Source organism: Chiloscyllium plagiosum, unplaced genomic scaffold, assembly GCF_037043375.1.
Source record: "Chiloscyllium plagiosum isolate Xiang-an unplaced genomic scaffold, Cpla_swu_hap1 HiC_scaffold_13, whole genome shotgun sequence".
Taxonomy (NCBI): domain Eukaryota; kingdom Metazoa; phylum Chordata; class Chondrichthyes; order Orectolobiformes; family Hemiscylliidae; genus Chiloscyllium; species Chiloscyllium plagiosum.
Window position 1 is genome coordinate 15,044,847 of NW_028270151.1, and position 22,163 is coordinate 15,067,009.

The 22,163-nt window shown below is 43.8% G+C and overlaps 1 protein-coding gene across 1 annotated transcript in view; it reads right to left on the reverse strand.

Annotated features, from left to right (window-relative positions):
- Positions 1 to 3,143: 3,143 nt before the first annotated feature.
- mindy4b (MINDY family member 4B) overlaps positions 3,144 to 22,163 on the reverse strand; it is a 98,311-nt gene continuing 79,291 nt past the window's right edge. Inside the window, exons 12-13 of the mRNA XM_043702744.2 lie at positions 14,940 to 15,120; positions 3,144 to 10,074 (exon numbers count right to left, since the gene is read on the reverse strand). Coding sequence (XP_043558679.2) covers positions 9,932 to 10,074; positions 14,940 to 15,120 — 324 coding nt within the window. The 3' untranslated portion in view covers positions 3,144 to 9,931. The remainder of the gene's footprint in view (positions 10,075 to 14,939; positions 15,121 to 22,163) is intronic.

Below are 22,163 nucleotides of genomic sequence, written 5' to 3' on the forward strand. Positions count from 1 at the left end.
TGTTTCCACACTGAGGGATTCTGATTCTAATTCTAATTCATACTATCTAGAATGTAGCCTGAAGTCCAGTAATCTCTCTATCTCAGCCTTGAGTATATTCAACCACTGAGCATCCACAGCGTTCTGCCACAAACAATTCTCTGATTGAAGAAATCCCTGCTCATCTCAGTCTTATCCTAAGACCCTTTTCTAGGATTTCCCAGTGTGGTCCTGAGCCTGAACACTAGGGGCCAAAGCTCCGGGACAACAATGGCTGCTAAGTGAATTTGACCAAGTGCTAACAGATGTGTAGCCACTTTAAGTCCCCAGTTTTTTAAAAAAATAAAAGATATAGCCTAACCTGTTGAACTTATAGAGACATACAGCACGGAAACAGATCCTTCGGTCCAACACATCCATTCTGCCCATGTATCCTAAACTGAAACAGTACCGTTTGCCTGCGTTTGGCCCATTTAAATGTTGTAACTGTACTCACCTCTACCACTTCCTCTGGCCCTTCCATATCACACCACCCCTCTGCATGAAAAAAGTTCCCCTCAGGTCCCTTTGAAGTCTCTCCCCTAGCGAGTTTTGAGAAGATTTGTATCTCAGGTTGAGGTTCTGGATGTAGGTTTGCTCGCTGACCTGGAAGGTTCATTTCCAGATGTTTTGTCACCCTACTAGGTAACATCTTTAGTAGGCCTCAGGTGAAGCACTGCTGATAAGTCCTGCTTTGTATTTATATGTTTGGGTTTCTTTGGATTGGCGATGTCATTTCCTGTGGCGATGTCATTTCCTGTGGTGATGTCATTTCCTGTGGTGACGTTACTTCTTGTTCTTTTTCTCAGGTGGTGGGAGATGGGGTCTAACTCGATGTGTTAGATCAGGTTAGACCCCATCTATCACCCCCTGAGAAAAAGAATAGTAAGACCATGGCTATTTACCTTATCTATGCCCCTCGTGGTTTTATAAACCTCTATAATGTCTCAGCTTAATTTCTCTACTGAAAATCCCAGTGAAAGAGCAAGTGCCTTTCACCTAGAAACCCAGAAGACTAAATAACCCCATGTGTTCTGCAGGAGTCCATTTCCCCCAACCGCCCCTTCCTCTCTGCTATTCTCACGTGGCCTCCCCTCATTCATTCCCCCACATCTCATCCCCGCTCTAGTGTCTAGACAATTCTCAAACTTCAAAGTGAGGTCAAAATGTGAAAGACTTTGGGAAATACCATACTATCCCCAAGTTCTTGGCTCTCCAACCAGGGAAATAAATTTTCATCATGTTCCCCATCAAGATCCATTAAGAAAACCTCTCGTTCATCTAAACTCGAGTGACAATTTACACTACTTCTCATCATAGGGTAACCCACTTGCTCCAATAATTAATCTAGTGAACATAGACTACACCAATACACTGTGTGTGTGTGTGTGTGTATGTGTATACGTGTGTTGCTAGGCTACCACTTATTCATAGGTATGAATGGTACAGCTATAGATCTAGAGTCATATGCACACCACACCAATTGAGGACAGCAGATTTCTTTCCTCAATGGACGTTAATGAATCAATCAGGTTTTTAAACAATAATCAATAATGGTCACCATAGGACTTCCTTTTATTTAATTTAAATTCAAATTTCACCATCTGCCCATGATGGGAGGTGAATCTGTGTGGTTGGAGAACACTGGGAAAGTCTGGGGCACAGTCTGAGCCTCTTGGCTGGTTTGTTAATGCATAGTCATACCAAGAGCATGGGTTCAATTCCCACACTGGCTGAGGTTACCAGTAGGACTGTCTGTCTCCCCTCAGGTTGTACCACCACCAACTGTCTCTCTCTAATGAGACTAAGGTGACTTTACCCTTTTGTTTTAAACTAGTTTTCATAAGTTATGGGCATTGCTATCAAGGCCAACATTCATTGCCCATCGTTAATGCCCTTGATAAGGTGATGGTGATCTGCCTTCTTGAACCACTATCGTCCTTGATGTGTAGGGACACACACATGCTGTTACTGTACCTACTTCCTTAGATAAGGATCTAAACTTTACCCAGTGCTACAGTGCATTCAAGCCTCCTTGTAACTAAAACCAACATACCTTTGTATTTGTTTGCTGTACCTGTCTGATGTGTTTCTTGTATAAGGGCATTCATATATCTCTGAATACAGACATTTAAAAGTTTTTCACTCTTCCATACTTCCTGCCAAGGTAAATTATGCCATATTTGCCTCCATTTAACTTGTCTGCCATCCTGGTGTCCACCATATCACTGTGCAGTGTCTTTCAAGAACAGTTTCTTCCCTACTGTTGGCAGTCTTCGGAATGGAACTTTCAAATTTTAAATTTAAATGTTAATCTTGCTCTGTAGCTGTAACATTGTATTCCTCGCTCTGTTCTGTTACCCAAATGCACTTTGTATGGTAATGATCTGCCTGTGCTGCAAGCAAAACAGAGCTTTTCACTGTACCGAGGTACATGTGACAATAATAAATCAAATTATAGACCCAAATAGCTCTGTGTTATTGGCAAACCTGGGTACATTATTCTTGGTTGGGATTGTGGTGCTGGAAAAGCACAGCCGGTCAGGCAGTATCTGAGGAGCAGGAGAAGTGACGTTTCGAGCATAAGCTCTTCATCATTCCTGACCTGCTGTGCTTTTCCAGCACCACACTCTTCGACTCTCCAGCATCTGCAGTCCTCACTTTCTACACATTATTCTTTAAATGATTTTTCTTTAAATATTCTTTAAATATTATTTAAATAATTAACATGGATTGTGTATAGCTGAGACTGCAGCTCAGAACCTTGCAGCATTCTGCTAGTTACAGCCAACCAAGCTGAAAATGCCCCTTGGAAAAAACAATGACTGCAGATGCTGGAAACCAGATTCTGGATTAGTGGTGCTGGAAGAGCACAGCAGTTCAGGCGGCATCCGACGAGCAGCAAAATCGACGTTTCGGGCAAAAGCCCTTCATCAGGAATAAAGGCAGAGAGCCTGAAGCGTGGAGAGATAAGTGAGAGGAGGGTGGGGGTGGGGAGAAAGTAGCATAGAGTACAATAGGTGAGTGGGGGAGGGGATGAAGGTGATAGGTCAGGGAGGAGGGTGGAGTGGATAGGTGGAAAAGAAGATAGGCTGTTAGGACAAGTCATGGGGACAGTGCTGAGCTGGAAGTTTGGAACTAGGGTGAGGTGAGGGAAGGGGAAATGAGGAAACTGTTGAAGTCCACTTTGATGCCCTGGGGTTGAAGTGTTCCGAGGCGGAAGATGAGACATTCTTCCTCCAGGTGTCTGGTGGCGAGGAAGTGAAGGAGGCCCAGGACCTCCATGTTCTTGGCAGAGTGGGAGTGGGAGTTGAAATGTTGGGCCACAGGGCGGTGTGGTTGATTGGTGCGGGTGTCCCGGAGATGTTCCCTAAAGCGCTCTGCTAGGAGGCGTCTCCTTTATTGCATATTTTCTGTTACCCATTTAAGGAACCCTCAAAGCTCATATCATTTATTCCCACTGACCTTACGGTTTCTTATCTTGCGCAATAACCACTTTGTCACATGTCTTTTTGGAAACTAAATACATGTATATTTTTGTCAAAAATCATGTTAATTTAATGAATTTATCCTGAATAATATCCTTTATTTCCCAGTCCAGCACTGCAGAATTTGGTAAACACTGATGCAGTATTGTCAGTATTGCAACAACTCTTCAGCAAGTTTTTATACAATGGCTGTTTACTGCCACCTACTGGAGAAGCAAATGATTCTGAAATTCTGAAGGAAGATAACATATATAAACTGAGGGCTCAAAATCTCAGCCTGCAATCTCTGTTAATCAAGGGCTTGGCCAAAACCCAAACTTCAAGAACAGACAGATTTTGGCATTTCAGTTTGGAACAACCTGGACTGATACTGGATTCAGTAGAGACTGTGCTGACGATCTCAGTGACTTTTCAATCTCCATCGCACAGCTACCTCCAAATTTGCTGCACTTTTGTAAAATTAAAAGCATCCAAGAAGGTTGCATGCCAGATTTTTATTTTCCATGTTAAGTAATCAGATTTTAAGCAGTTACAGGGATATCTTTGTATTCCAAAGGGCATCCAGATTGAAGGACACATGGGTGCCAAGGACCATTTGACATTTAATTCCTTTATCACCAATAAAATTAATCTTGACAGAATGTTTACTGACTGATAAATAAGGTAAGGGGAATGGCCTTTCAGTGAGCCAGCAAAAGTCCTTGTGAAAGGTGAAAAGTGCAAGTATGGGGAATCCATGGTGTAATGGTAATGTAGTAGTCATAGAGAGTCATAGAGAGGTACGCACAGAAACAGACCCTTCGGTTCAACTCGTCCATGCTGACCAGATATCCTAACCTAGTCTAGTCCCATTTGCCAGCACCCGGGCCCATATCCCTCCAAACCCTTCTTATTCATATACCTATCCAAATGCCTTTTAAATGTTGCAATTGTACCAGCCTCCACCACTTCCTCTGGCAGCTCGTTCCATATACGCACCACCGTCAGCGTGAAAAAGTTGCCCCTTAGGTCTCTTCTTTATCTTTCCCCTCTCACCTCAAACCTTCTAGTTCTGGACTCCCCTACCCCAGGGAAAATACTTTGTCTATTTATCCTATTCATGCCCCTCATGATTTTATAGAGTCTCATGCTAATATTATGGGGCCAGAGGTTCAAATCCTGTCATGACAGATGGTAAAACTTGAATTCAATCATAAAAATCAGAAACTAGTCTAATAGCAGCCATGTGACCATTGCCAATTATTGTTTTAAAATTTCATCTGATCCACTAACACCCTTTGGGGAAGGAACCTGTCTGGCCTACATAAGACTCCAAATCTACAACAATGTGATTGACTCTTATCTGCCTTGTACAGGTTGTTCTGCTATAATACGTGTTTCGTCAGCACAAATTGGCTGTAACACAGTTGACGAGTTGTGGATGTTGTTTGGATAATGCAAACTATCTACTGAACAGGGATGGCGATTTTCTATTAGTGATCTTCTACGGCGCAATTTTCGATAGGGGTTTTCCTTTGCGTGATTTTCTGTAGCGTGAGGCTGCAGAGGAACACAACTGTTGCGTTATAGCAAAACAACCTGTAGGCACTTAGGGATGAGCAATAAATATTGGCCGATGCAAAACATCCAATGAATGAAAAGGGAAAAGCAATAAATTATGATACTTATGAAATCCTCCATTCTGCATTTGCCCTACCTGACTATAGATAATTCTCAATCAACCTATTCAGGTATGTTATTATTCATCTGTGGAGCAGGTGAACCTGGTCTTCCTAGCTCAGAGAGAGAGATGCTACCACAAAGCCCCACCAATATAAAGCAGGAATGTATCTCATTATTCTAAGAGTTATTGACACAATATCACAATGCATCAATGGCTAGCGAAGGCTGTTTATTACCCATCCGCTCCCATATTGAGTGGCTTTGCCAAGCAGCATTAAACCTCATGAGGGACTGATCAAGCTTAATGTCCTGGGCAGCTGGAGCTGTACTTATCAATACTACTCTTAAATTACCCTTGGGATTTTTCTCAACCAGCCGTGAAGAAATGGCATTAAGAGTGAAAGATCAGGTTGGAAGAGCTGATGGATGGCAACGCTGTAGGGTCAGAAGGAGGCTTTTCTGTCAAGTGTAATACCCGGCTTTCTACATCAACACTAACATCCAGCATGTCTTTGAATTGCTGCATGCGAACAGAGATCCAATTCTACTTGCTTATGTGGTGAGTAAACTGAACTGATTTCAAGATATTACTCCATTTACAAAAATGGGCACCACTGGCTGGTTAAGGTTCTGAAACTGATGCAGGGAAACCTTGATTTTAAAGAAGTGGGAGTGGCTGACCAATTTTGAGATAGTGATCAAAATGCAGTTAGATTTAGCACCATGATGGAAGAGGACAATGATAGAATAGGAACAAAAGGTCTAAATTGGGGGGAAGAGAGATGTTGCAATGACCTGGAGATGGTATACTGCATTTAGCTAGTTGAAGGAAAATCAGTGACAAACTAATAGGAGACTTTAAAAAGTGAGATTCTAATCTGGAGAGCTCCGATTAAGGAGGCCATTCAGCCCATCATGCCTACACTGCATCTATGACTTTGTTCCATTCTCCTTCTTCCTCATAGATCAGAGATGGTCCGCTTGGTTTTGTGACAGGAAGGTTGTATCTTCCTAGATTTTAGGAAGAAACAAGGAGGATTGTTACAGTAGTGTCATGGATGTTGTCAACATGGATCTTAGTGAGTCATTTGAGCAGGCCCCACGTGGCAGATTGGATCAGAAACGTGAAAGCCAGTGGGACACAGGGGAACGTGGTGTGTTGAATCCATAAAAAATAAACAAAGGGTAGCAGTCAATAGATAATCTTGTGAAAGAAATGCTGTGTGGGGTTCAGTTTTGGATCCCTTGCAGTTCATTGCAGACATTAATGATTTTTACTTAAAAGTGAGAGACATGAATTGGAAATTTGCGGGTAGCATAAAAATTGGTCAGGTGGTTGATAATGAAGAGGATAACTGTTGACTGTAGAATGATATCAATGATTCGGTTTAGTGTATGGAAAAGAGTCAATTGGAATTCAGTCTGGAGGAGTGCGAGGTAATGCATTTGGGGAGGATAAACAAAACCAATATATAATGAACGGGAGGATAATAAAAGAGGTAGAGAAAGGAACAGACCTTAAAATGCACATCCACGGGTTCTTGAATGTGGCAGGACAATAGATAAGGTGATTCGAGAGGTGTGGGGCTGGAAAAGCACAGCAGATCAGGCCCATTCCTGATGAAGAGCTTATGCCTGAAACGTCGACTCTCCTGCTCCTCGGATGCTGCCTGACCTGCTGTGCTTTTCCAGCCCCACATTTTTCGACTGTGATCTCCAGCATCTGCAGTCTTCACTTTCTCCTAATAGATAAGGTGATAAAGTGAGCATATGGAATGCTGTTTTATTGTATGAGGTGTAGAATACAAAAGAATGGACGCAATGCTGCAAATGAATGAAATACTGGTTAGACCTGAGCTAGAATATTGTGTACAAGTCTGGTCACTGCATTACAGGAAGGGCATAGTGGTTCTGTATAGAGTACAAAGGAGACTTACAAGAATATTGCCAGGATTTGAAAATTGCAGCCACGAGGAAAGATTAGATATGCTGAGGTTATTTTCCTTTGGGACATAGTATTAATTGTGGTGTGTAAGATTGCAAGATGCCTAGATAAAGTAGATGGAAAATATCTGCTTCAAATATCAGGGGACACAGATTTAAGTTGATTGGTAGAAGGATTGGAAGGGATATGAGGAAAAACATTTTTTTGCAAAAGGGCAGTTCAGGCAGAGACCTCAATCATTTAAAATTGATTTATTCATTTAAAAATATCCCGGATCTGCACCTGACAGACCATAACCTACAAAGCTAGAAGGCGAGATTTGAACAAACGCAACAGGTTGAATGGCCTCTTCCTGTGCCATTACCTTTCTATGATTCTATAGTTAGTGGTTCAGATTTTTAGTCATGTGGCCATGAAAATTCCACATTTTGTTCAGGCTCCAGTTTCTCTGTTCAGTCTCAATGGAGGTCTGTCAAGCCCATTTAGAACAGATAGTATTCAAAATGGGAGGCACGGTGGCTCAGTGTTTTGCACTACTGCCTCACAGCGCCAAGGACCCGAGTTAGATGCCTGCCGTGTGTGACTGTCCGTGTGGAGTTTGCACATTCTCCCTGTGTCTGCGTGGGTTTCCTCCTGGTGCTCTGGTTTCCTCCCACATTTCCAAAGATGTGCAGGTCAGGTGAATTGACCATGCTAAATTGACCATCGTGTTGGGTGCATTAGTCAGGAGTAAATGTGGAGGGGGCTGGTTTCTGGATGGGTTACTCTTCAGAGGATTGGTGTGGACTGGTTGGGCTGAAGGGCCTGTTCCACACTGTAGGCAATCTAATCAAAATAAAACAGCCAGACTCGCTGTCACAACAACAACTTTACAAAGCAGCATCTTGCTCTGAACTTATCCAGTTTGAGTTTTTAGAACATGCTCATTAAATCTGCCACAGAAAGTTGTTGGAAGTGTATTGGCATGTTGGCTTCAATTCTTGTGACATCTCGGCCTTTATTGCTCGGAATATGGACTACAACAGACAAGAAACCTTGCTGCGGTTGTTTATAGGACTTTTGTGAGACCACATTTACAGTATTGTGCATGGATTTGGGCTACTTATCTAAGAAGCGATACACCTGACTTGGAGGTAGCACACTAGAATGATTCCTGGGATGAGATTGTCATCCATTGTGAACAAATTGAATAGAGTGGACACAAGCTTTCTAGGGTTTAGAGGAATGAGAGGTGATCTCATTGAATTGTTGAAGATTTTGAGGGGACATTACTGAATACTTTCTGAAAAGCCATGATCTTACTGAATGGTGAAAGAGGTTCAAAAAGCAAACTGTTCTACTTCTATTCCAATTTCTTATTTTTGTATGTTCTTAAGCTCACCTTTAACAACATGATAAGTGTTGGTTACCTCCAATCAACCTCTCTGGCTTTGAAAATGAACAAATACCTTGTTCATGCCCTCTTTCTTAATCCAATCTTCCTATCGCTACTTATTCTACTTTCTGTACCTGCTTTGATGTTGAAATTGTTGCCTTTATTTTTCCCCCTTCTCAGCCCTTTCTGTATTTAACTTTTAATCCTTCAATCTGATTTGCAAAGGAGATACCAAGTGGAATCGCAGGTAGACAGGATAGTGAAGAAGGTATTTTGTATGTTTGCCTTTATTGGTCAGTGCATTGACTATAGGAGTTGAGATGTCATGTTACAGCTATACAGGACATTTTTTAGGCCATTTTTGGAATACTGCATTCAATTCTGATTTTGCTGCTATAATTGGTGAATTGGTGCAGAAAAGATTTATTACAGTGTTACCAGGGGTTGGAGGGTTTGACCTAAAGGGAGTGATTGAGTAAAAAGGGGCTATTTTCCCTGGAGCATTGGAGGCTGAGGCATCATGAAGTCATGAGGGGCGTGGGTACGGTGAATAACCAGGACCTTTTTCCCAGGGTAGGGGAGTCGAAAACCATAGGTTTAGGGTGAGAGGGAAAAGATTTAAAAGGGACCTAAGGTTTGTGTATGGAATGAGCTGCCAGTGGAGGTGGTGGAGAGTGGTACAATTATAACATTTAAAAGACATCTGGATGGGTATCTGAATACAAGGGGTTTAGAGGGATATGGGCCAAATGCTGGCAAATGAGATCAGATTAATTAAAAATATCTGGTTGGCGTGGATGAGATGGACCGAAGGGTCTGTTTCTGTGCTGTACATCTCTATGAGTCTATACCCTCATGGTTATTTTATCAGGTTGTCTTTGTTGTGCCTTTCTCTCTGCACAAATTCAACTTATTGATGGGGGAGTTTCTGTTTGAGCTGAAGGGTGCAAGGCAAGTCTAGCTAATGGCAGATGCATTTAGATGCTCTGTGCCTTAAATATAGCCTATTTGTTCAAGTCATCAGAACAGATTAGTTATTGGGTTAGCAGCAACACAGAAAGTTCTCAACTTAGCTATTTCTAATCAACCCATCCCAGACATGTAATGACACACCTCTGGAGTAGGTGGCACATGAACCCAAGCCTCCTGACTTAGAGGCAAGGTTACTATCACCACATCACAAGAGCACCTAAAGAGAGCTCTCTATTTATGCTTCAATAAGAACAGCTTGAGAGAACATGAATAACTTTGGAATTGCTCAAGTAACGATACAAAATATATGACTGAACACTGTCGGGACTCTGCCTGTGCAGTACCAAGGAACTAGGGGTAAATGGACAATAATAGACTTGTGCTGTCAGCCTTCAATTTCCCAATACAACAGAATTGGTCAGTCATCTATCATTGTTTAACAGTCTCCTGTGAATCCCTTGCTGGGATCTTTCAGAAAAAGGGTACAGTTCCATTCCAGTCAATAACAGCTCCTTCCCACTTGGTGCGAATGGTCATTTCTACCGAGGGGAACCTTTTCTCAGGATCTCCTTCCTCCTCATGCATCCCATCCTCCCAGTGATGAGAGTGAGTATCTACAAGAGAGGGTAACATTAACATTAGAGAATTCTGTCGACAGTGTGAGGCAAGGAGATCTGAGGGACGCGAGGTCTAATTAGTGAAAGATGCAAGAACGTTTGAAGCAAATGTGATGATGCTAGCCATTTAACAAGGTGATGTTGTCCTTGGTTTTATTTTCAGAGATGTTGTAAAAGACCCAGACTCTGAAAAGTTCAAGTTGAATGGGTTTTAGGGCCAGTTTGATGATAGCTAACAGATAGTGTCTTAGGCAAAAGGCTTTCAAGTTCTACAAAAAAAATTGTACAATGAAAGGGGAGTGGCCAGTTCTCCCAGCCCAGCTTTTCTCTGGTTTGGTTTGGTTTGGTTTGGTGTTTGGCAGTCTATTCACTGAAAGCAGGCAGTTGTGATGTTGCTGGATCCAAAGAAGCAGGTCCACGCTGATCCTCCTCTCTCTCTCTGCCCTCTCTCCTTTAAGACCCTGTGTTTGATTTTACCTTTTGTGCCAAGGGGTGTTTAAGGGGATTGTTGCAAGTATTTGGAACAGCATCGTTAAGTTGTGATAATCTGCTGGGTTTTCTGATAGGTTGCTATTATGTATTTCATTCTCTTTTGTTTGTGTTTCATTTTGTAATCTTGTAAGTAAATTCTGTTCTGTTTAAAACTAAGTGGTTTGACCAGCTGCATCCCTCCCAGAATATCTGCATTACACCTGCTTAAAACAAATGGATATGTTAGGGGGTTTTCTGAAAATGTTTTGAGGGGGTCTGGCCTGGTCCATAACACAAACAGCTTACAGAAAGAGGTATAGAACTGATGTGACACAGGAGTAATGTAGCAGAGTGAAATGAAGGCCAGAAAACAATGAAATATTCTGGACAGATCAGTGAGGTGAAATTTCTTCAGCAGCTTCCTTCAGGGAAATCAATGGAGGCTCCCACTCTAACCTGGAGAAATCATGTCTCACTCTCTATGTGTGACTTCTCATGCATTTTTATCTACACCCAGCCAATGTGCTGCAGTTATACAGGGCCTTGGTGAGGCCACACCTTGAGTACTGTGTGCAGTTTTGGTCTCCTAGTCTGAGGAAGGACATTCTCATTACTGAGGGAGTCCAGCAAAGGTTCACCAAACTGATTCCTGGGATGGCAGGGCTGACATGTGAGGAAAGACTGGATCAACTGGGCTTGTGCTCACTGAAATTTAGAAGAATGAGGGTGGATCTCATAGAAACATATAAAATCCTGATGGGATTGGACAGGCTAGATGTGGTAAGAATATTCCCAATGTTGGGCAAGTCCAGAACTAGGGGGGGGTCACAGTCTAAGAATAAGGGTTATGCCATTCGGGACTGAGATGAGGAAGAATTCCTTCACTCAGAGAGTTGTGACCCTGTGGAATTCGTTCCCACAGGAAGCTGTTGGTGCCAGTTCATTGGATATATTCAAGAGTGAGCTGGACGTGGCCCTTGAAGCTCAAGGATATGAAGAGAAAGTGGGAGTGGGACACTGAGACGGCATGATCAGCCATGATCATATTGAATGGTGGTGCAGGCTCGAAGGGCCGAATGGTCTATTCCTGCACCTGTTTTCTATGTTTCTATGTAACGACAGGAAATAGGAAAAGAATGGAGGATTTCATCCCCAAGGATGTTTAAGGTAGTATCTGAGCGTCTTCTTGCTTGGATTTCCTGTTACATGTGTCATTTCTGAATTAAGGTTACCTTAACATCCGGTGACCATCTGTTATGCTTTTAGCTATGATCATGTGAAAAGTCACAAGCTAGACAGTGTGTGTGAATTTGCAAGCAACTTACACAATGCACCAACAATTAATGAGAAAGAGGTTGCATTTAGATGGTGTCTTTAATGCCCTCAAGATGCCTTACAGCACATCACACCAAAAGCAGATGTTGTTGTAAGAAATCTGGGAGCCATTGTGCGCACAGTAGGCTACTCAAACAGCAGAGCTGATGCCCAGATCATCAGTTCTGGTGGTCCCATTTGAGGTATGGACATCAGCCAGGATCCCTTCTTAAAATGTGAGATCTTGTACATCTATTGGCAAGGCCAGATAGCGGCTCATTGGAAAGAGCATGCAATAGTCCTGCTGTGCTAAAGTGCCAGGAGAAAGTGAGGACTGCAGATGTGTTGGAGGCAAGAGAAGTGGTCCTCGGTGGGTGGGCTGGAGTCTGATTGAGAAAGTGGGCCCAGAGGCGGAGGCGCCAGAAGAAATGTTCAAGGTTGCAATACGTGTCGAACTCATTAATCCGGGAGTGTAGAGTGATGAAGGTGAGGCCTTTGCTGAGGACTAAACGTTCATCCTCAGTGAGGGGAAGGTCTGGGGGTTTTGGAGGCGAGAGAAGTAGTCCTCAGTAGGTGGGCGGGAGGCTTGATTGGGTGGGTGTCCAGAGATGTTCTCTGAAAAGATCCACAAGTTGGCTTCCTGTATCCCCAGTGTAGAGGAGGCCACATTGGTTGCAATGGATACAGTAGATGATATTGGTGGAGTTACAGGTAACTTTCTGTCGGATGTGGAAGGATCCTTTGTGGTTTTGGACAGAGGTAAGAGGACAGGTTTTGGCGCAGTTTTTGCACTTTCTGTGGTGGCAGGAGAAGGTGCTGGCAGTGGGGTGTGGGCTGGTGGGGAGCCTGGATCTGACGAGGGAGTCGCGGAAGGAATGGTCTCACCAGAACACTGATAGGGGTGGGGAGAGAAATATATGTCTGGTGGTGGGGTCTGTTTGTAGGTGGCAGAAGTGGCAGAGGATAATGTAATGTCTACAGAGGTTGGTGGGGTGGAAGGTGAGGACCAGGGGTTTTCTGTCCTTGTTGCATTGGGAGGGTTGGGATTCAAGGGCAGTGGTGTGAAGAGTGGAGGAGATGCACTGGAGGGCATTGTCGACCACGTGGGAAGGGAAATTGCAATCTTTGAAGAAGGAGGTCATTTGATATTTTCTAAGGTGGAATTGGTCATCCTGGGAACATATGTGGTGGAGGTGGAGGAATTAGGAATAAGGGTAGTAGGGTGGGAGGAGGTTAATCTAGATAGCTGTGGAAGTCAGTGGGCCTGTAGTAGATGTCCATAGTTAGTTGGTCGCTGGAGATGGAGAAGGAGAGGTCCAGGAAGGGGAGGGAGGTGTCTACATGGTTCAGATGAATTTGAGGTTGGGGTGAAAGGTGTTAGTGAAGTTGATGAACTATTCAACCTCCTCGTGGGAGTACGAGGTAGCGCCAATACAGTCATTGATGTAATGGAGGAACAGGTGGGGAGTGGGGGTGGTGCCGGTGTAGCTGCAGATGATGGACTGTTCCAAGTACCCGACAAAGAGGCAGTCTTGGCTGGGTCCCTTTGGTTTGTAGAAAGTGGGAGGATTGGAAGGAGAAGTTGTTAAGGGTGAGGACTAGTTCAGCCAGGCAGATGAGGGTGTCAGTGGAAGGCCTTCGTTGTGGCGGATGGGTGTGTCCAGGGATTGGATGTTAATGTTGAAGATGAGGCATTGGGGGCCAGGAAACAAAAGCTTTGGTGGAGGTGAAAGGCGTGGGTGGTGTCCCGAATTTAAGTGGGGAGTTCCTGGACTAAGGGAGACAGGACGGTGCCAAGATATGCAGGGATGAGTTCAGTGAGACAATGGGTCGACCGGGGAAGTCAGGTTTGTGAATCTTCAGTAGGAGGTAGAAACGGGCAGTGCGAGGTTCACGGACAATGAGGTTGAAGGCTGTGGATGGGAGAACCCTAGGGGTGATGAGGTTGTGGATGGTCTGGAAGATGGTTTGGTGATGGGAGGTGAGGATGTGGTTGAGAAGGAGTAGTGTCTGCAAGTTGGCCCCTGGTTTCAGCGGTGTAGAGGTCGGTGCGCCAAACTACCACTGTGCCCCCCCCCCCTTGTCTGCGGGTTTGATGGTGAGGTTGGGATTGGAGCAGAGGGAATGGAGGGCTGTGCATTGTGAGGGCAGGAGGTTGGGGTGCATGAGGGGGGTGGATATGTTGAGGTGGTCAATGTCACAGCGGCAGTTAGAAATGAAGAGATTAAGGGTGGGGGTAACAGGCACCAACCAACCCCACTGCCCTGTCGTTGATCACTTCAACTCCCCTCCCACTTCTCCAAGGACATGCAGGTCCTGGGCCTTCCCCATCGCCAAACCCTTACCACCTGACACCTGGAGGAAGAACACCTCATTTTCCACCTTGGGACCCTGCAACCACACGGGATTAATGTGGATTGCACCAGTTTCTTTATTTCCCTTCCCCCCCACGGTATCCCAGTCCCAAGCCTTCAACTTGGCACCGCCCTCTTGAACTGTCCATCACCTTCCCATCCAATCACCTCTCCAACCTATCACCTTCTACCCCCCCCCCCCTTTATCTGCCTATCACATTCTCAGCTACCTTCCCCCAGCCCCACCCCACGCCCATTTATCTCTCAACACCCCCAGCCCACAAGCCTCATTCCTGGTGAAGGGCTTATGCCCAAAACGTCGGTTCTCCTGCTCCTCAGATGCTGCCTGACCTGCTGTGCTTTTCCAGCACCCCACTTTCTGGGCTAAAGTGTCAGCCTAGGTCTTATTTTAAAAAAAATTCATGGGATGTGGGCATTGCTGGTGGGCCAGCATTTATTGCCTATCCCTCATTGCCCTCGAGAATGTGATGGTGAGCTGCCTTCTTGAACTGCTGCAGTCTGTGTGCTGTTGGTAGATCCACAATCCCCTTAGGGAGAGAATTCCAGGATTTTGACCCAGTTACAGTGAAGGAATGATTATATATTTCCTAGTCAGGATGTGCGTGAAGTTACAGGAGTAAGAGGTGAGCTCACAATTGTCTAATGTAGACTGCTAGCATGGAGCCAAATGGTCATTTGTATATTCAATTTGAAAATGTGTACCAATTGTTAGGGTGACGGTCTTTGTCTGCGATGGCTGGCCACTGTAAAAATACAGATCGAAGAGATGCTCCATCCTCCAGTCAGACAAGAGGAGCCGATTGGTGTTGAACAGCACACTGAAAGTGTCATTGATGTTGCATAGCCATATCGGGAGCTTGGGAGTTTTCAACATACTTCCAACCTGCCAAATAAACCACAGTCAGTTGCAGGAACCACTCTAAACATTAATCCACTGTGTTACAGATTAAAGGATGAGTTTTCTTTGTTGGTTTAACTTTGACTGCATTCCCTGACCTGTGGACCAGCGATTGTTTGAAACAGTTAAATTGAATCATACAGCACGGAAACAGACCTTTTGAACAAACCCATCCATGCTGACTACATCCTATCCTGTTCACTTACCTGTCCAAATATCTTTTAAATATTATAACTGTACCTGTCCCTCTGGAATTTCATTCCACAAATGAATCACACTCTCTGTGAAAAAGTTGCCCCTCTGGTCCTTTTTAAATCTTGCCCCTCTCACCTTCAACCTATGCCCTCTAGTGTTGGACTCCCCTACCCTAGGGAAAAGACCTTGTCTATTCACCCTATCCATGCCCCTCATGATTTTATAAACCCCTATAAGGTCACCCCTCGGGCTCCCGCGATCCAGGGAGAGAAGTCCTGGCCTATCTAATTTCTCAATAGTGATTCATTCTTCCCCAGTGTTACAGGAAACCTGAACATAACCAGGAATAATTGGAGAAGAGTCTGTGCTACTTCCAGGTCACATGGTATTCTGACACAGGCAAAGCAAATTGTATTTTGATAGCTCATTGGAGCATACAGGGCAAGAAATTATCCATCCTATCTGTGGCAGTTCTTCAAAGGGACTATCCAATCAGTTCCACACCCCTTGGCAGAATTTGATGGTGAGCCCGTGACAAAGACACTAACCATGACTTACCTGAGGCCCCGTCAGGTTACACTGCTGGGATTTCCACATTCTCCCACCACACTAGATTCGGTTAGGATATCTGGTTGGCATGGACAAGTTGGATTGAAGAGTCTGTTTCTGGGCTGTACATCTCTCTGACTCTGACTTCCATTCCCAACCTCCTCTGACTACCCGGAAAACAGTGATAAGGGCAGCAAGCATCTCTTTAGTGGCCAACAATTGGCTACTTAAGGGTCTCAATTGAGACAAAAGCAGGCAGACTGCTCTAGGCCTTATTTGCTACCCAGAAGGTCATGGTGAGGGTGTGAGGGGGTGGACAGCTCAGTTGGAGAAATACGTGAACCAGACTGTTTGCACCTTCCGTCAGAAGGGAACTGTAAAGTTCAGCCTCTGTTTTTTCCCTCACAGGCATTTTAATGTATGATTTCCAAAAATATATCCAATTTCCTTTTAAAAGCTACTCTTGAAACTACCCTTATAGTCAAAAATCACATAACACTTTGTTATAGTCCAATAAGATTATTTGAAAACACAAGATTTCTGAAGAACACTTGAAGAAGGACCGTGGCTCCAAAAATTCTGTTTTCAAATAAACCTGTCAGACTATAACACAGTGATTTTTAACTTTATCTAATGCCAGCACCTCTACATCATGACCAGCCTTTTAGGTTGTGTATTCCACACGTGTAAAATAATTGTCTCCTCATCTCCCCTTTTTTATGCCAATTATCTTAAAATTATGTGTCAAGATGGAATACTCCCCACTTGCCTGATGGGTGCAGCTCCAACATCACTCAAGAAGCTTGACACCATCCAGGACAAAGCAGCCCACCTGATTGGCACCACATCCACAAGCATCCATTCCCTCCACCACCGATACTCAGTAGCAGTAGTGTCCACTATCTACAAAATGCACTGCTGACGTTACCAATGACCCGAGATATCAACTTCCAAACCCACAACCACTTCCATCTGAAAGGACAAGGGCAGCAGTTACATGGGAACACCATCATCTTTAAGTTCTCCTCCAAGCCACTCACCATCCTGACTTGGAAATATATTGTCACTCCTTCACTGTCACTGGGTGTCCCATGAGTGAATTAAAAAGTTTTCCTTTGGTCACCAACCCTCCTGCTAGTGGACAATGTGAGGCACTTAGTACCAGAAAGATTTAAGCTCTGCCTATCCAGATTAGCTCTTCCCATAACCCATCCTTGGCATCTCCTATCCAGATGTAAAGGATGGTTTATGGGAAGAGCTAATCTTTAGGCCTAGGATTGGTTATGTGTTCACAAGAGTAGCAGAAAAATTCTGAATGTTTGTTCCTATTGTTAAGATCATGTAGTTCAAGTAGCAATGTCTGTTTATTGTTCATTTGAGTCTGATGTCTCACAGAGACAATTTTTTATTTTTTGTTCACCCCTGTTAGGTGGGTGCTGTTTCTACTTGCCCTTGAGAAGGTGGGGGTGAGCTGCCTTCTTGAACCTTGCAGTCCATCAGGTGTAGGTTGACCCACAATGCCATTAGGGAGGGAATTCCAGGATTTTGACCCAGCCACAGTGAAGGACTGGTGATGTATTTCCAAGTCAGGATGGTGAGTGGCTTGGAAGGGAACTGAAAGATGATGGTGTTCTCATGTAGCTGCTGCCCGTATGCTTCTAAATAGAAGTGGTCATGAGTTTGGAAGGCACAGTCGAGGGATCTTTGTTAGCAATGCATCTTGTAGATAGTATACACTGTGGCTACTGAGCATCGGTGATGAGGGAGTGGATGCTTGTGAACGTGGGGCCAATCAAGCCGGCTGGTTTGTCTTGGATGGTGTCAATCTTCTTGAGTGTTGTTTGGCCTGCACTCATTCAGGCAAGTGGAAAGGTATTCCATCACACTCCTGACTTGTGACTTGTAGATGGTGGACAGGCTTTGGGGAGTCAGGAAGTGTGTTCCCCATCACAGTATTCCTAGCCTCTAATCTGCTCTTGTAGCCATTGTGTTTATCTGGTGAGTCCAGTTCTACTTCTGGCTAGTGGTAACCTCTAGGATAATGGGGTTTCAGTAATGCCATTGAATGTCAAGGGGTAGTGGTTAGATTGTCTCTGGGTGGAGATGATCTTGCCTGGCATTTGAGCAGTGCGAATGTTAGACATATTGTAACTAGCAACTAAGTAAAACATAATAAAACAACACAGTTTAATCAAGTCAGAAACTAGTTCTACATGAACCACTCTGTGGCCATCCTTCCCTAAATGCAGCCAGTACCTCAACTAACACCAATAAGAAGATTAGGTGGTAGTGAACCTACCTGAGATGTTTCCAGCGGAAATCCACACTTACATTATACTCAAATTGCTGACATGCAACATTAAAAAATCTAAACTTTTCTCCTGAATTTACTCAATCAAGACTCTCTAGAATTTTGAATGATTTGAATGAAGGGCGGCATGGTGGCTCAGTGGTTAGCACTGCTGCCTCACGACACCAGGGTCCCAGGTTCAATTCCAGCCTCAGGCAACTGTCTGTGTGGAGTTTGCATGTTCTCCCTGTGTCTGCGTGGGTTTCCTCCCACAATCCAAAGATGTTCAGATCAGGTGATTTGGCTATGCATTAGTCAGAGGGAAATGGGTCTGAGTGCGTTACTCTTCGGAGGGTCAGTGTGGACTGGTTGGGCCAAAGGGCCTGTTTCCACACTGTAGAGAATCTAATCTAAATCTCCCCTTAAGTTTAAAGTGAATAATGACAATATCCCTGGTTTATTCGGCTGGGGAGAAAAAATAATTTTCATTCGGGGGTTAGTGGGGTACAAGGTTAGAATTTTTAAACAGTTGTATAAGATTACGACTTGGAGGTACACAGAGATGACAGAACTGTGCAGCAGATTTTATTCACAATGTCTTGAGATGTTGAGTCCATGCTCTAGCTCAGGTTTCTAGCTATCTCTACAGTGTATTAACTTTTCTTCCTGCCCACATCCAACCTTTACCATGCAGGCACAGTGAGCAACAATTGTAAGCAAATTTGTATAATCACACTCGGAACAATTGTAGCAACACAAACAAGTCAAGGCTAATACCTTCAGATCTGGTATAGACATGTCATATGCTTTACAGTTCAAATGCATTATAAAATCTCACTGCATTCATTTGACAGTTAGACAAATTGAGTTCTCAATGCGGAAGCTTCCAAAAAAGGCTCCTGATAATTTGGTAACTTCTACGGCTAAGTGAGATTGCACATTTCCATGGTTACTGCCTGGTCGTGATCAATTACAGATACCAAGAAAATTAGCAGTCTCCTTTCCCACTGATTATCATAAAAGTCACGCAGTGCAACACAGAAACATAAGACTTGGCTCAACTGATCCATGCCCATTTTATTTATCACACTTTTTAAAGTTTTTAGATGGGATTGGGCATCATTGGCAGGACCTTCATTCATTGTCTACTTAGACCAATGGGTAGTTAAGAGTCAGCCATATTTCTGTGGGTCTGGAGTTGGATTAGGTCAGTCCAGGTAAGGATAGCAAATTCTCTTATATAGAAGACGGACACTCCTCTAAGCATGAAAGTTCATTAGTGGACCAACTTTTTAAAAATTCACTCATGGGACGAGGGCTTTGCTGGCTTAGGTAGCATTTATTACCCAGAGAGCATGTAAGAGTCAACAATTTTGCTGTGGGTCTGGAGTCACATGTAGGCCAGAACAGGTCAGGATGGCAGTTTCCTTCCCTAAAGGGGATTAGTGAACCAAATGGGTTCTTCCAATAACTGACAACGGATTTATGGTCATGGACTCATAATTCCAGACTTTTTAAAAACTGAATTCAAATTTCACCACCTGCTGTGGCAGGATTCAAACCTGGATCCCCAGAACAGTCTCTGGGTTTCTAGATTAATAATTCAGCAAAAATACCACCACGCCATTGTCTCCCTAAATTTGAATGGCAAACAACGCATGGTTGCCATTAAACCAACTTTTTTGAAATTCCAGATTTCATTTAATTCAAATGTCCCTATTTTCCATGGTGAGGCTTGAATCCCCATAAGTGAAACATTAACCTGGGGCTCTAGAATACCATTCCACTGAGATAGCTATCACATCAAATGAGAGGCTTATGATAATGCTCTACACAGTGTTGCTACAAGGCTTTGACCTTTCCCTGATCAGAAATGTCAACAGTGTAGTTTCTCTGTTTATAGCCCTGTATTGAAAGAATTGCATTAAGGAATTATCAGAGCCATCAGGGCACAGTTTACATAACTGTGTAGGAATAGTTTGTGATTGTGACCTTTGATAAACTGTGTGCACAGTGTCCTAACAGCTCTGTAACATAAATATGCCATTAACTACATCCAAGAGGCTCCAGTTACACTGGAACTGATCCACAAAGCAATGTTGTGCATCACTAAGTACATATCTTTAAAACCTCATTGCTTAATTCTTTAAGAAACTGTTGGTGCCTGAAATGCAATATCATCAACAGAATATCCTGCCTGGTCTGGTTATTTATGTGCAAAATTCTCACAAATAATTTCAGGGCCCAACAAATCATGATCTAATGGGTTCCTCAAAGAGTACCTAAAGAAAAGGTGGGAGGAATGCTTTGATTAAGCAGATGGTTAGAATGTGGAACTTGCTATCTCAGGACTAGTTCCGGTGAAAGGTACTGATGGTCTGAAGGAGAGGCAGGATGGCTAGATGAGGGAGAAAGGAATGAGGCAAAAATCCTGGAACTCTTCTCCCTACCGGCCCCCAAAGCCCCAGAGACGGCAGCAGATCATAACATTGCATCTTCAATACTTTCTCAAGAGAAATTATTGATTGATTTATTGTTGTTTTCTCATGAACTGTGATACAGTGAAAAGTGTAGTTTTGCATGCCTTTCAGGCAGATTGTACCATACAAAATGCGTCAGGATAGCAGAACAGAGTGCAGAATACAGTATTACAGCCACAGAGGAGGTGCAGAGAGAGAGCGAGAGAGAGATCAGAATTGATGTTTGAGATGTTCATTCAAAAAGTCTGGTCACAGCAAGGGGACAAACTGTTCTTGGATCTATTCATACACGTATTCAAACTTTTATATCATCTGCCCAATGGAACAGGTGGTAGAGAGTATAACCGGGGTGGGAGGCATCTTTGATTATGTTTGTGGCTTTCCTGAGGCAGTGGGAAGTACAGATGGAGTCAATGGATGGAAGGCTGGTTTGTGTGATGGACTGGTAGGATGCTTTCTATAGTTCATCTATAAAAATTGCTAAGAGTCCTTGTGTACATGCTGAATTTCCTTAGCCTCCTGAGGACGTAGAGATATTGTTGTGCTTTCTTGACCATTACATAAGCGTAGGTGGACTAGGACAGATTGTTGGTGATCATCACTCACAGAAACTTGTTGTTCTTGACCATCTCCAGATCAGCTCCATTGATGAAGACAGGGGTGTGCCCCCCATTCCGTTTCCTGAAGTCAATGACCAGCTCAATTCAGGACAGGCAGCAGGTGCTGGTCTAGTCAGTGATACTGACCATCCAGTGAGAGAATAAAATTTGCAGCTGAGTTTGATGAAGTACAATGGAGGAGGGTGTGAAGCTTAAAGACCAGCTCTGTCTGAGTGGCCTGTTTCTGTGTTCCTTTATGAAACTTACAAAAAGTGAAGTGAAAGAAGATTTCTTCTCCTGGTAGTGCAGACTAACAGGTTGTGTCCCAACAGTAACCATGGTAACATCCAATCTTACAAAGCCTCATGGACTTTATACGTACAAGACTGGGGCATCATTTCAGCTTTCATTGCCCATCCCTAATTGTCCCAATTGAGAGAGTGGTGATGTGCTGCCCTCTTGAAATAGTGCAAGTTATACATGCTACAAAACAGCTAGGACCCTTTCTTAAAGAAAAACAGACATTGCCGGAGAAACTCAGCAGGTCTGGCAGATCTGTGGAGTTAACGTTTTGAGTTTAGTGACCTTTCTTCAGAATGAGTTCTGATAACTCTGTTTCTCTCTCCATAGATGCTACCAGACCTGCCGATGGTTTGGTCATTTCCATCTCTCTGCTCCAGGCCTCTTAGCCCATCCAGATACAAAAGCTTAAGCACATTTAGATTAGATTCCCTACAGTATGGAAACAGGCCCTTCAGCCCAACAAGTCCATACCGACCCTCCGAAGAGTAACCCACCCAGACTGATTCCCCTACATTTACCCTTGACTAATGCACCTAACACTATGGGGAATTGAGCATGGCCAATTCACCTGACCTGCAGATCTTTGGATTGTGAGAGGAAACCGGAGGAAAC